We start from the raw sequence: 15,617 nt of genomic DNA on the forward strand, positions 1-15,617 counted from the left end.
GTGTACACTGAAGTAATTCTGCAAATCAATCTTTTTGTGTTTTGATGATTACTGCATAGATCTACCAGAAACACTCAGCCACCAGTTTAGGACACCTTTATGGAGAAGAAAGGACAATCAAAATAAAAACTTCTTTTGCAGAGGTTTTGTAACTTGTGTCCCTAATCACTATTAGGGCACAATGGTAGAAAAAAAGGGAAGTAGAGCACTGTGTGTCAGCAGTAAGAATTTGTAGACACAAGCCAGCTCTCCACAAAATAACAGAAAAACACAAGAATGCTCCTTTGAAAACACTTTTATATTGTTCCATTGTACCTCAGAAAGATAAAGGAAAAACATAACTAAAAAAAAGGAAAAGAAAAAGAAAACTCAGTTAAAAATTAAGCAGATTCTATAATTACACCAATCTTTACAGGGCACACCACAGAGCTATTTCTGGGTCCTTAAATCTCTACTTTAAATCTAACAAAGGAGTATCTCAATCACAGGCATGCCCTGATAAACTCCTATCCAAAGAATATCAACAAGAATTAAATAGAATTTGTTGCTCTGACAAGTCCCTTGATATATCCTCTATCCTCCTGAGAGGTACTAATATTGCAGGGTAATTAGAGGAAAGCAAGCTTAAATAAGTAGACTGCTCTGGTTAAATTGCCATCAAAGAAATGTGGATCATTTCTACTGACATTCTGCTGCCCAATAGTCATAACCAGAAAACAAACCCACTTTTGAAAGGTTAGGATGTTTTTCTTAAAAAATATCCAACTGACTAAACCCTACCATTTAATGTGTCTGCAAATTAAATTTCATTGGTACATTTGTATTTTAGTGTTAGCTGAACAAAGAGGGCAACCAAGACTAAAAATATTAATGAAAACCAATTTTTTCATCTATTTCTTATGAGTTTTCCATCTTAACTTTTTGCTTACAAATTGGATGGCTGAGATACAAAATATTTACTCTGAAACCGAAGCTTTCCGTTCTGTCAATTACTGTGCCACCTGTTGGAGACAATCTTCCAGATCAAATTTTCAATATGTCAGTTAGGGAAACCAAATTTATCCCAAAGAGCTGAAGACAACTTGAATTCCTGTAAGAACAGATTCTTACGATCACTAAGCTGGAGTTCATCAACCTAGGTCTGTACCCTGTCACTGATTAGAGTTCTGTATCACACCCCCTGCAGTCTCAGTGTAGCTGCATACAACGAGTTCAGGAGACCACAAGCATTTTCATGTGGGAGACACCTTCAATAATTAGGACCACCTTCTTTAAACGTGCCTAAAAGAACCTGTACACTGCTAATTCTTTAAACCACACACACCAAACAAAACTGACAATTTTATGCTCCTTTCTAAAGGAAACTTTGAATGAATATTCCCTATGCCAAGTTCTCTACAATTCTTCCATAGGTTATCATGGTATAAAATGAGCTTTTCTAATCTGGCACATGGGAAGCTCACTTGCTACCTCTTGGGAGAAGAGACCAACCTGCATTTCTCAACATGGCCTTTCAGTTAACTGTGGAGGGTGACAGGGTCTGGCTGAGCCTCCTTTTCTGCAGGATGAACATGCCAGCTCCCTCAGCCATTCCTTGTTCGACTCGTGCTGCAGACCCTTCCCTATCTCTGCTGCCATTCTTTGGATGAGAAATGCCAAAGGTTAGTACTTAGAAAAACCCTGATTTACAACACTTACCTGAGGGTGAGGGTCAACTGCTGCTCCTTTGACTTTACCAGATCACCCACTCTAAAAGTTGCACAGCCCAGGAAGCTTCGCTACAAATCAAAGCAGAAAGAAAAGATAACATATTCATTCATTTTTGTTATTTCTTTTGCTCACACACTTGAAAATCTTTCTTTGCTACAAAGAAAAATATTGCATTTCAATATAACAGTTTGATACTTAATCCTCTAGAATTTTTTTTGTGCAGCATGATTATCAGTAAACTGTTAAAAACTTTGGTTTTATGGGCAGGAACCTTTCTCATTTCCATTAAGAACAGTCTAACAACCTGACAAAATAACAGGTTGTAAGATGTACAGCCACAGGAAGATTTTCATTCAGTACCAGTATTTGCATTTTGCATCTGTTCCTTCCTATTTTTCTAATTTCTGGATTACAAGAAGTGCTAAGTTTTCAGTGTTATACCAAAGTTGTTCTTGTTATGGTTTTTCCTCAAGCCATTGGCACTACCATCCACGTATTCAAAATATGAATGTATGTGCTAGGAAGGCATTCTTAAATTGAGTTCAGCACAAGTTTATTAATAGAAATGTTTTATTTCTCTAGTTCTTGGCAATGTTTTAAGTAGTGTTTTCCTCTATTTCCATTGTAAGGTGAACTTATTTACTGCATTAAAATTGCAGAGAAATGTGGTAATGTAACTAGAATGCCTAAAGTTAAATTAGGCTACACCACTGTATCTTTTTCTTCTATAAAAATCACTCTTCACGCATAACAAAGTACAAAGAGGAAAAAGGGTTAAATCTTCTCTTGCACTTGGGCTATTTTTTAACCTCTGCTCATATCCTGCTGAGATCCCATTTTGTCAATTTGGCCAGCAGTAGTATTCTTGCCTTGGGAACAATGGGCAAGAAACTAACAGCCATCTTCTACCAATTTATCTTTCAAATGTACAACACAACATCACTTGCTCTAAATAAATTGTAAGAAGATCATGACATTATGTTTAATTTTTAGCAAAAAAAAATAAGAAGGGCACAAAGTTTGGTTTTTCTTACATAACACTAAGTTTACTGTTGGAATGGCAAATTAGAATTCCAGGCTAAATTATATACATTCTTGGCTATACAAATGAAAGAAGAATCAAGTTGCTCTGAGTCAACAGAGGCTGCCTACAGAGAGCAATGTTCTCTTCAAGGAAAACAGAAAAGAATTTGTCACTGCTGAGAAGAGTTACTTCTCTGGTAAAAAAAAAAACAAACCTTCAGCCTGCTTTCTTTCAGGAAAGCCAGCAGGATGTTGTGTGCTTGAATGCAAACAATAAAGCTTTACACTAAGATAAGTTTTCTTCCATACACAACGTACAGTTCAAACACCAACTCTGAAATTGGGCAAGCACCCACAGTGCAGTTAGTAAACTGCAAACTGCATGTCTGCAGTTCAATAAACTGAGTCATGAGGTAAGGCTTGTTCCCATAAATGGCACAGCCTTAGACTTCCTAAGCAGCATGTAAGCAGCAATGGAACAAGGACACGAGTGTCTAGGGCAGGCTGGAAAAACATTGAATTTGGGAAGCGATGAACAGGAAGAAAGGAAGAAAAATAACACAGCCACACAAGCAAAGAGCACAGTTAGTTTTCAATGCCAAAATTAAAGGCACTTCTACAAAAAAAGACATCCAGGTGCAACACATGGTGATGCACAGCCTTGCTGGAGTGAACACACAGGTGGTTCTGTCTTCCTTTGGATGAGTCAGTGTGAGAGTGTTTCCACACTAAAACTCTGTGGTCACACACACTTAGCCCAGATTATTCATCTTCTTCCAAGAGCATATCCTTCTCCATGCTGCAAGAACGCATTCCACAGCACTGTCTCTCCACAGCAGCCTTTATTCTGGCATTTCATGACATTTGAGTGTTTGTATTTGAAACCTGACCGCTTGGAAAGGGGAAGAGGGCTATTTGGAATGAAACTGATATAAGGTTTGGTCACCTGGGGCTTCTTTCTGCAGCAAAATAGAACCATAAATATATTTAAGAATCCTAAGTCAGAATCCTCAAGTGACCAGGGCCAAGAGACAACTACACTGCTCTCTCATAAAGCCAAAGAGCTTTGGTCATTGTACCCACTAAACATGTCTGAGCATCAGATCTACTTCTTCTGTGTCATGAAATTAAAGGTGAATGATTTTATCGGCTTAAAATGTTCTACTTAGTTCTCTGTTTCATATTCATATGCTTATTTAGAAAAAAAGAAATTCTTTGCTTGACAGCACAGAGCTATGTGCAAAATCAAATAAAATTTCAAATGATCCCATGACCCAAATTAAGAGAGTTATGCTAATGTTCAAGGGGTCTAATATCAAACTGGAGAATACTTTTTCTATACTGATTCAGATACCAATAGTCCACCCTGGGGCCTGAACTGGCAGTCTACAAACCAATTTAACTTTGCCCACATGACTTGGAAAGGCTTGAAAAGTAGGCTTTAGAACAAAATTTGTGCTGTAATCCTAATCGCAGAGTAATGCTCCTTCGGAATTTTGCTAGTGTTCCAGACACAAATCTAAAGACACTCGCCTTGAGTAGTTTGATGAATAATCTCAACTAGCCAAAGAGAAAAGTCTCTATAATAGCTATATGGAAAGCTAAAACACACTGATTATTTCACTAAGATTGAACTTGCTGCCAAGCTACAGGTTTTTCAAACACTAGCTGAAGTCTTGAAAACCATGCCAAGGAAGCCCTTGTAAGGCAGAAAAGTCAAACCCTTAGGCTAAAAAATTGAAGCCTCCAGGCATTTTCCATATTTGCAGACAGATCTGACACCTGCACCAGGTGAGCTTTGTTCTTCTACTCAGCTCGAGCAGGACCAACCTTTCCCACTCCCACCAGGGGCCCATATTATCCATGAGGTTTTAGCCCTCTCAGAAAATGACTTCCCATCCAGACTGCTTGCTTGATATTAGCAAGGACTTTACAGGGTTATGCTGGTCTCAGGATAGCTTCAGTTGAAAGAGGTTTTCAAAAAGATGTGAATGGGATGACATCAATCCATGAGACTGCCACTCCTGCCTTGATTAATTTATTCATTCCACCAAAAACTTTCGCTATTAAAAAAGCTTTTCAGCTCCTGTTGAGCACTGAGTGTTAGTGCCTTCCAATGAGATGGAAAAAAAAAAAATCAATTACTGAAAATGATTTCTTACCCCAACATCTGCTCTTGGTTCCTTGTGGTCAGGTAGGACACTGGTGTGGACCTGAGAGAAGGGAGGGGAAAAAAAGGCAAGAAATAATCAAACTCCTTCTGTAAATCTCTCTGCAAAAGACTCATTTTTTTTCCCATGCCCTCAAAAGTGACCCTCAATTCTTCTATTCTAGCTGCAACTTAGTGCACAAAAAGAAACACTCCTTTAATGTAAAGATAATTTAATTGTCTGTTTGTTATTCTAAATACATGTTGTTATAAAGCACCAATATAAAGGCTACCACAAAGACTTGACAAAGCAGAACCACAGCTTTTCTCAGCCAGCTCTTATCCCTTGATTTCCTACAGTGAGAACTTTGATTTTTCCACAAAAGCCTGGAGATAGTAAAAAAAATGCTATAATTAATTTATTAAGGGACAGCATACTTTAGAAATCTGTGGGAGTCCTCATATGGATGCAATTTTACATTTCGATTTTCCACACTAATACATTAGCAACTCCAAAGCATTTGGAAATCTACAGAAAGCTAGTATAAAATGTTCAATCATGATATTTTTATCTAAAATTAACCTTTAAATGCTTCACGCCCTGAATGAAAATGAAATTACTGGCATTTTCTTGTTGGTGATACCCATCTTTCCCTTTTGAAGCTGAGGAAATAACTTAGAGCAATCTGTTTCTTAAAAGAAAGATGGAGTATCAACACCAAACCAAAAATGCTGTGTCATTTTAAGATGCTAAAAAGCTGCTCTATGTGCCAGCCTCAAAGAAGTGACATCTGGCCCAACAACTGAGGTATTTATATTTTCTAATTATTATTATGGCTATTTATTCAAGAGAAATAAACTAATAATGTAAGAATTAACACTCCTTTTCATAATTTACTTACGTATTTGTAACCCAACAGCAGTTCATATTTTTAACAGTGTATGTGTTTTTATATGAGACTACGTTGTATTTCACAGCAAGAGAAAGCTAATGTTTCTTTTACACATACTGAAATCAAGGAAATTCAACATTAATTTAGAATCAAAGAATATTAATTCCTTCTTTTGCTGGATAAAATATCAATTCAGGAGAACATATTTCAGCTTTTCTGACCCAACACAGGAGCAGAAAGGGATGTCAACACCTGACTAACCTAGAGTCTTCCATATAATAAAAGCATATTCCTGAATTTCAAATGGACTTAAAATACAGAAAAAACTTCTGCTGCATTTTGCAATACTTTTTGGTTCAGCTATGTTTATTTGTTTTCATTGGGTTTTAACCCCTTTAAATTAGACTGTACATTAGACCGTACCTCTCTTCTTCCCAAAGTATATTTTGTTTGAAATTAAATCTAGTGCCTTGATCCAAGTGTGTGCAAATATCTGCAATTTCGGAAGCAGTTTTACTATTTGACATTTATCAAAAGAGAAGCCACATATGTGTATGTAAATACATACATGGGTGGTACAGGCTGAACACTATCAGGCTGTCTGTTGGTTGAGTTCCCGAACAAACTCTCTGAATGCTGCAATTACTGGGGTATCATTATGGGGTGTTCACACAGGCCTCATTATAAACATCAGGTCAGCTCATAAAAACTTATAAAACATAAGAAACGAGTCAGTTTTAGTCCCAGTCCACAAAATGGAAGAGAAAAAATGGGCGATAAATACAGAGGATTTGACAGGTCAAATATCCTCCCAGCGCATTTCTTGATTAAACAAACTGCCACACTTTTTAAAACCACGTCATAAATCAACTTTTCCCCTCTGGCCCCATCCAGAACAACTATAAAATCTAAAAGCAAACAGAAAGTCAGATTTTATTCCCAAACCTCCACTACTCTGTTAGAATTTCAGTTTTCCCATTACTCTCTCTAGGTTTTCCTGTGCAAAATGCAAACCTCTGAGTGGGGAGGTCATTCACAACCGGGGTAAGCCCATGCCTGCAGGGAATAGCACCACTACTGCTTTACCTTTGTGACACAAAGAGATCACAAAGGCACACAAGAAACACAGCTTGTGACCTGGACTAAATGCAGCAAAGGTTTTGGCATCTATCCATTCCTGTAATTTTGTGTGTAGAACAACACAGTTACCTTTTTACACCACAGTGGAGGCCTGTGAACCCACTGGGAAAAGGGCAGTGTGATGAAGGTTCGTGCAAGTGAAAGATGCACAAGAGTAGAGTTAGTTTTCAATGCCAAACACATCAGAGTCCAGGAGTTACGACTCCCTGGAATTTCCCAGTCAAACAAATTGCAGCTTTGTGTGTTTGTGCTGGGTGAGCCTAAAATGCCAAAACTGTTATGGGGTTCTGCCACAAAACCAATCAGTTTTTCCTACAGTCCATATAAAACAAAAGAGAAAATCTTTTCAAAATGGACATGCACGTGGTATTGCGGGATTCTACAGTTCCAATGGAAAACCTGATAGGCAGCGAAACTAATAAATGTTAAAACTTCATTAAAGATGAAAACTAATAAAGGGAATATAAGATTTATCAAATTACTGCAACATTGCATAATAACTGCATGATTTTTATTATATATTAATTAGTTTAAACTTACAAAATATTTTTATATATATATATATATATATATATATATATATATATATATGTGCCTGTGTGTGTATATATATATATATATATATATTTCCTACTACAGATAGTAGGGAAAATATGTATGCCCCTATCACTTGCTGTATAGCAACTGATATGGCACGAGAGAAGAATCACGAGATCCCCCAAGCAAAGACTGAGTTTAACATAAATCTAAATAATTTTAATATGTTTTTAGTATATGCAACGAAAAAAATGGAAGGAAGGAAGAGTTTATTTACCTTCTTAACACAGCACACAGCGTGAGACTGGATTCAATTTTTTTAACCAATTTGAAACAGCATTTTTTCTGCAGAGAAAGCTTTGTCACGTAAGGTTATGCCACAGATAAAAAGTGACAAAGAAAAACGTGTATAACTGTGACAGGGACACTCAGGCATCCCAGTGCCCCACAGTGATGAGTGCTGACTGGCACAGACCCACTGGGGTTTTTTTAAGCAGTTGAATTTTTGCAATCCATGACCACTGGTAGCAAGCTAATGAGCCACAGGCTTTTTCTGCCATTTTTCAGGCTTTTTTGAACAAAGCCCAATGATGCAAAGTAGCCTTCTAAAGTCTTAATAGGTACTGAATATTCTAAGCATTTGGTCAGTTATAATTTTAATGAAATAGAGCAGAAAATCACATTTAAGTCTGTAGCTGTTACAATCAGCCAGTTAGCCTTGCCTCCTCCCCATAATAATTCCCAGGAATGAACCTGTTGAAGTCTGTTTTATGCTGGGAACAATCTGCAAAATTTGAAGAGTAAAAATACCCTTCAAAGTGCTTGCGGTGCCTCCTCTTTCCAGCTTTCTTCCACTGTGAAATAAAATTCACAAAAAGCAAATTCTGGCTTCTGTCAGCAAGCTACAGCTGGAGCATTCCTAAGCTCTTCTGGCTCTTCATTTACATGGAGCAGGCAATGGGGACCTGTGTTCCCAGATCCAAACACCTCAGCCTAGTCACTGCAATGGCACTATTCAAAAATCCCCGAGACAGACTCCACAGTCCAAACAAGGCAGCAGCTAATGGCAGCCAAAGAAATCCAGATGTTCTGACAAATTATATCCCAAAAAATACTCACTCTAGTGCGATGAAGGAAATAGGAAACTTGAGAGGATGCAAGCCCAAGCTGGTAAAAAGCTCCTACAGTTGTCTGATGAACACTCAGGTCAGCTCCACCTCGCTTCAGTGTATGGCAGACAACATGAATTAAAGCAAGTATTACTGGAGTGATCAGATGAGCTCAATGGCATAACAAAATTTCCAGAACATGATCTTCTGCCTCAAAACTTCAGCAAAATTTAAAATTTGACTGTGAATATCTGACAAAATAAACTGAAATCCTATATTTTGATTTACCGAATAAACAGCCTTTTTTGAATATGCTAAAGTCCACGTTTCATAATTTGCATCTATTACCATAGAAGCTGCAGTAAGAAATCTTAGTATAAATTAAGCATGATGCCATTTCCACTGACGAACCAGTTACAAGAAACAAGATTGATTTTATTCATTTTTTAGAGGTATATCCAAGTGTTCCAGTTCCTTACCAGATTGCAACATCTACTCAAGTGACAAAAGATTATTCACATATTAAACACAGAAAAAAAGTCTTGCTGCCTTAAACAAGTCCAGACCCTTCAAGACTCCACACAAAATACCCCTGTCTTCTGACTCATGGCAGAAGCTGAAATGAAGAACTCAGAATTTAACTTGCTGGAGCAGTCCATGAACCTCCAAAGTTCCCTTGAGGAGCTTGTATTATCCCTCTGCCAAGAAGACCTAAGTGCATTTCCAGCTGGGGGCCTTGAGTTCAATATTTTGAAAGAGTTATTTTCATGTGAGGTACCAAACTAACCAAATATAGAAGCAAACAGTGGTTTTAAGATCACCCCCAAAAAACAGTGAAGATTTTATCCCCCACTCCATGTTTTATGGTAACTTTTTAACATAAATTTTTAGATTCTAAAGTGAACACTTTCTAACTACACATTGAAATTATTTTAATTTCCTATTTCCTCTGCCTCTCTTCTGACTGGAAGGTCATTCAAAACACAGGATTGCAATGATAGCTCAGAGTCCTTTCCTAATCTACAGCCCATCATTATTCATGGCAAGTTTATACTCCTTTGCTCTTCTGCCAACATGGTGTCTTAGATAAGTAATTCTTTTCTGTTCCTCATACTGGTCTCCTGATGAATCAATGAGAAAGGAATCATATGCCCTCTTGTACTTCATTTTGTTAGGATAATAAGCCAATCTTTTCCAGTACACTGTCATACCATAAGCTCTGCATTCCCCAAATCACATCATCTGCTCCAGTCCTATGTCACACTTTGAACAACTAATTTACCTTTTTTTTTCCTTCACACCATTTGTTTCTGATGTATTAAGTCTTTGTTCACCCAAAAAACTTCATGTTATTAGAAAAGCACAGAGGCATGTACTGAGAGTCTACTTTATTTCATCCTGTTTGCATTGTTCCAGCTGGCAAACGCTTTTTTTTTAGGAGAACTAAGGGAAATTTCTGCACACACCAAACTTTTCTCTAACACATAGAAGCTGAAGGACTCTCGCACAAACATCCACAAAAGCAAAGAAAATTATATTTGCCAAGAAGGATTTTTCTTTTCTTCTCCTGACAGTTTGTGATAATGTTTAAAAAACAGCTGAGGCTGAGGTCTGGTGCTAGCATTACCTAATGGATAGGATTTCACTTCTCCTTTACAGAATTAGGGGTAAAATTGCTCATCAGATTTACTGTGGCAGAAGGTGTATTTTAGACAGATGAGAGGGAGTAGGAAAATATTTGGGGCTTCCTACAAGCTCTGTTTTTTTTTGCCTTCATAGACAGGATCTATTTATTCACAAAAGTCTGTTCTAGCAAGATTATAGCTGCACTTCCATAGTGAATGTCCCTTCCAGCCTGTGGAAAAGCAGCATGAGAATTCATGAGAATTACTGCTCTGTCCAGGGCTCCCACATGCTCCGTCCACATTTCTAACAATCCGCGCTCGAGGGGAGCAAGGAATTTTCTCTAAAGAGCCTCCAGAAGATCCTGGGAAAATAAATGTTGCCAGCTATCCAAATATAAACACTCCCAACTACCCAAATATAAACATTTCTAAAGCTATCTAAAAAGAAAAAATGTACAATTGTTTTTTTTCATTTGAGAAAGCATTTTTTCTTGGGTTAAAACAGTTAAACCTGCATAGCAAGAATTAAATTCTTAAGTACACAAACACTAAAACCCATAACCTCCTGATCAGCTATCTTTAAATAGTTTTTGCTAGTGCTCTGCCCTTTGCTCCCTGTCTTCTGAGATGAGAAACTGAAAGGAGTTTTATTTATTTATTTATCAAATAAATTCACTGCTGGCTTTGGAAGAAGTTTCCAGACAAATGTGTCATCTGTCCCACAATCTAAATTAGTTTCTGCTTTAAAGGAAGGAGGAGGTATCACTGGGAACAAGTATCTCTGTGGGACTATTTCACTATGCAGCAACCCAAAAGAAACTTTGTGCCTACAAGCGAAGGTAAAAAGCAGTTTTCACACAGCACCTTCTCTCTCCTGTACCAGACACAGGTTTGTGTGAAGAGAAGTTCATTTTCCCATCAGTGATACTGTATTCATGGCTACATCCCCATTAAACACACGTGATTTTGCTCTCCAAACCATTTCACAGGAAGAGCAGCTTTCCTCACCAGAGTGTGCGTCATTGTGCCTGACTGCCACACAAAGATAAACCCTTTCCCTCCTCTACAGCGTCAATTCTACTTTTTTTAAAGCACAACTGCAATCTGCAAGACATGGTAATCCTCTTCTGCAAGCATGATCAAGCTCTTGCAGAGATGTTACTTAAAACCAGGTAAGAAATGAGCTCCCTACTTTCAGACTGATAAGCAGGCTCAGGAAAGTTCATAGTCACAGCTGCCTGAGATAAGTAATTAAACTCTGATTCTTACGAAGCACAAGGTGTGAATAAAGACATTAGGTGTATGTTTTTAAGCAATCATTTTGCCTCTTTCAGAATTAATGCAGAAAGATGCTAAGGCTCAGAGAGCCAAATATATTTCAATATTTTCACTGCTTAGAAAAAACAAAATAAGAGTTTTTTCAGAACCTGAAAAGTGGCCTTTTTTTGGGGAACTGTTTCAGTGATGCTTTTTCTGCAAATAAAAGGATCTATTAGGAACAATATTGTTGGCAAAGCTGCTTAGGTCTGAAATTTGACCACCACACTTCTATTTCTAGAAATTACTTACAGATTCTTTCTTCCTTTTTATATTGCATCTTCTTATTTGGAAATTCAGCATGACATTGTTTTCTGGGAAAGATAGGATCTGTTATCAGACAAGCTGATGTAAGATGGAAACAGGCACTTTTTTCTTGGCCCAAGGTTCCTTCAGGAACTAAAGAAAGCTCGTGCTTCTGAAAATTTCTGTGTTTTCTCCATCATACCGCAAGAATAAGGGTTGAAAAACGCACGTGCACATTTCCACAGCAAGGATTTTATGTAATCTAAATTAGATGACAGAGTTGATTTCTCTCTAAATAAAGTGAAAGGAACAGATACATTTTGCCGTAGACAAATCTAAATATACATAACTTGAAATGGGTCACTACAGATAATGCAACATCTTGAGGAGGGACTTCTGAAAAACAGTGAGAGATTCTATCAGTTTAATAAACCACATAGTCTGTGCTTCCAAAAATGTGTTGGTGGCCTCATGTATCATAAGGCCACAGGCCACAAGTTGTAGGTATCATAATTCAGCCAAGTACAGAGCAGCTTCACTCCTTCCACATGGAGCAGAACCTCCTTCCCTGACAAAGGGAGTCATTATTTGTAAAAGAAAACCATTTTAACACATGATGGATGATATGAACAGTAACTTTACATGTGAAAATATGGTAACCTCCTCAGCCTGAGGACAGCTGGTGATATAGCATCCCCAATAGCACAGCATCCCATGTGCTGGCAGGATAATGGTAGTTCTGGAAAATTAATGTTTAAAGGCTTCCCCTTCCACAACTCAACTAAAAGGGAAAAAGATATATGCAACAAGGAAGAGCTTATATGTGAAATAATGTTGTATTCACAGAACATCGCACAACTCATGCTATAAATTCTCCGTAAATTATTGCAGACCCACATTGCATCCAATATTACTATTATGGTGGAATCATAGAATCATCAGTGTTGGAAAAGCCCTCCAAAAGGAGTCCTCCAACTCAACCATCTTACAGATGGGTCCTTCTGACAAAAATCAAAAGCAAGACAAAACTCCATTAGATAAAAATGCATTCATTTTTATCTAATTAATTCCAGGAAACATTTCAAGATATTAACTAAGCTAGCATGAATGCCAAGGGTCACGTGCCCAGTTTTCTAATAAAACCCATTCAATTTCCAATGTTAAAAAAGCCATATCCAGCAGCTGAATTGTCCAAGTTAATTCAGAATCAAACCCCAAAAATACAACCCCAAAAACACAACCCAAAACACCTCCTACACACAGATTTATGACTTTTATTTGTCATACCACAAATAAAGAGTCCAAGTCCTCATCCACAACAGCAACAGCCACACTGAAAAATGACAAACAAAACATGAGGATGTAATGAGGTCAATGAACACTGGAGATGAGTAGAGAGTCTAACCTTAAAGGGAGACAGACAGTGTCTGTTTCACACACATCATTTGAAACACCCCATATAAAAGTTTATCACATCTTTCTGAAGACAGAAAAATCCCATTCTCACATATATGCCCCAACTTAGTCATTATTTTGTACAGTACCAGTATCATCAGAATTATTTTGAAATTAATCCTGAGTCTTCTCTCCATCTTTAAAACTTCCATAAAGTTGGCCAAAATTAATTTTGTCACTTCTAGCTTATTTCACAAAGGAAAGAATAAAAAGGCTCAAAATGCTTTTCAATATTTTGGCTAGCAAATCAAAAAAATATTTTTAAAATCTAAGAAGCTAATAATTTAACTTTAAAAAGAACCAAACACCAGCAAAATCACAATAAGTATTTCCATACACATCTCCTAGAATTCGCTACAATTTCCTCTATTTGCACATAAATATTAGCACCATTAAAAACCATCTTTATTCAGATGTACAAGAACGAAAATGGGCAGTTAAACCAAAGTATACCAATTGTTTATTTATGCACCTTCAATAGACATGGCCTAAACGAGAATAATTTCTTTTTGTTGCAGTCTGTGATTTCATTAAGTCACTCTGCTCAGCTTTAAGCACTAAAGATCTTGAAATAATACCTAATTTAATACTGCTGCAAGAACCTTAACTCCAAAGCTATCAGCACAGACCTCATCAGAGAGCCATTAATAAAATGCTCTTTATTGAAGTCTATCTTTTGGTTTTGAAAAGATCAGAGTGGAATAAAACCCACATTAATGATCTTCAGTAATCATTCCCTGCAAAAACTAAAACATGCTTGGACTTGAAAGCACACATTTAAAAATAATAGCTGAGCATTCTTTTAAAAGGAAGGCCCAGCACTGATCTAAATTTCATGTGAGGCTTCAGCTCAAGATTATGTTAGGATTAACAAAGTGTGCATGACAGGTGTGATTTAAAGACTGCAGCTTAAAATTCTCCTCCTTCCACACAAATCTCATGGCACAGAAAGGCAGTGATTTATGTACCACTCTCTACCACAAACCTTTGAGCAATCCACAATTGCAAATACCTTGAGAGGGACAGTTTCAGGGCATGTGAAGGTCCTCAAAAACGCCAAGAATTCTCAAGGTTGGTCTGAGGGTCTGAGTTAACAATACTTCCCTTTTCCCTTGTGCATGTAAGAATAAACCAAGAGCCCTTGAATGAAGCCCATGAAGAACGTTTTGCAAACACAAGAGTGACAGACTTGCAGACCTCTGCAGGAAGGTTGATTGTGTGAAATAGCAAGCTCAAAAGCTAGACATTTATGGAAGCTGTTTTCTGGTCAATATTCATCTCATAAAAGCCATCCATGTCTATGTAAAACTAAATGCCTTTGTCCTGCAGAATGGAGGACCTAAGATGCTGGAGCCAGGACATCAATTCTCTGCTCCACCTGTCCTCTCGTTTCTGTCATGGTAGTTTTTGTTTCCTCTACCCCAATTTAATTCAACTGTTAATTTATTTTCTACCTAGCATCTTTGTCCTTAGCACACAGCAATTCCTTCCATGCTGCCACAGTGAAACACGTCCTTCCTGAGGCAGCACTTCCCTTAATTCCTCACCATGACTCACAACAGGACAAAGAATGACATTTTCAGCCTCTGTCAGAGGGAAGTCAGACTGCACAGCACTCAGCACCCAGACCCTTCTTTTCTTCAAAAGCCATGTGCCAACCCAGGCGTATTTTCTCCTGAGATATTTCTCTCCTGGAAGAGAGAATTGCTTTTCCTGCCTAACAGTGAGCTGAACACAGTGATCTACAAAGCCCTGCTGAGGAAAGCTGGTATTTAACACCTCAACCTGGACAGCACCAGGATGGATCACATGTCATAAGCATCCTTCCAGGATTCCTGGACTCCCATGATCAGAAACTTCTCTTTGCTGGTAGGCCAAACTTCTACTCTTTTCCATTCTTCACTACCAAGAATTTGATAATAAAGTTTGCTGCAGAAGTTTCCTTTTCATGTAAGTCATTATGACGTTTTACCACTGGCATATGAAACAAAAGTTAAGTTGGTTACTCTTTTTTATTTTATGGACATAAAAAGGAAACTCATGCAAATAAATGCCTTCATTTAAAAAAATTACCATTCCCTCTTTTTAAGTTTTATTTGTGAACACAGCTGGTAGAAGCCTTGGGAAAAGGCACACAGCTGCTGAAGGACTACTTTTTGGCACATGTCTCTTCCAAGTTCTTCCAAATGACAGAACCCATTTTACTCCTAACTTCAGTTTCTACTTAAAAATACCATACCAGTTATCCATAACATATAATCACAGAAACTTGGTTCTTCCAAAGACAACATTAAGAAGCAGCAACTGGAAATGTCAGCATCATGAGAAGTATTATTAGTCTCACGGCCAAAAAATTCCTGTTGGTTCTTCTGGTTTGCCATGTATTGATGATCATTTTACAATCATGCACTTC

General features: G+C 37.6%; 1 protein-coding gene across 1 annotated transcript in view; it reads right to left on the reverse strand.

Moving 5' to 3' along the window:
- Positions 1-15,617, reverse strand: part of LOC128949280 (inositol polyphosphate 4-phosphatase type II-like) — a gene marked incomplete at its 5' end in the record, with an annotated part of 125,004 nt that overhangs the window by 92,102 nt on the left and 17,285 nt on the right. The window contains 2 exons of the mRNA XM_054294139.1: positions 1,699-1,778; positions 4,896-4,946. Coding sequence (XP_054150114.1) covers positions 1,699-1,778; positions 4,896-4,946 — 131 coding nt within the window. The remainder of the gene's footprint in view (positions 1-1,698; positions 1,779-4,895; positions 4,947-15,617) is intronic.

The sequence above is a fragment of the Melozone crissalis genome, unplaced genomic scaffold (genome assembly GCF_028551555.1).
Source record: "Melozone crissalis strain CALT ecotype California unplaced genomic scaffold, PUWL_Pcris_2 ptg000214l_1, whole genome shotgun sequence".
NCBI lineage: Eukaryota > Metazoa > Chordata > Aves > Passeriformes > Passerellidae > Melozone > Melozone crissalis.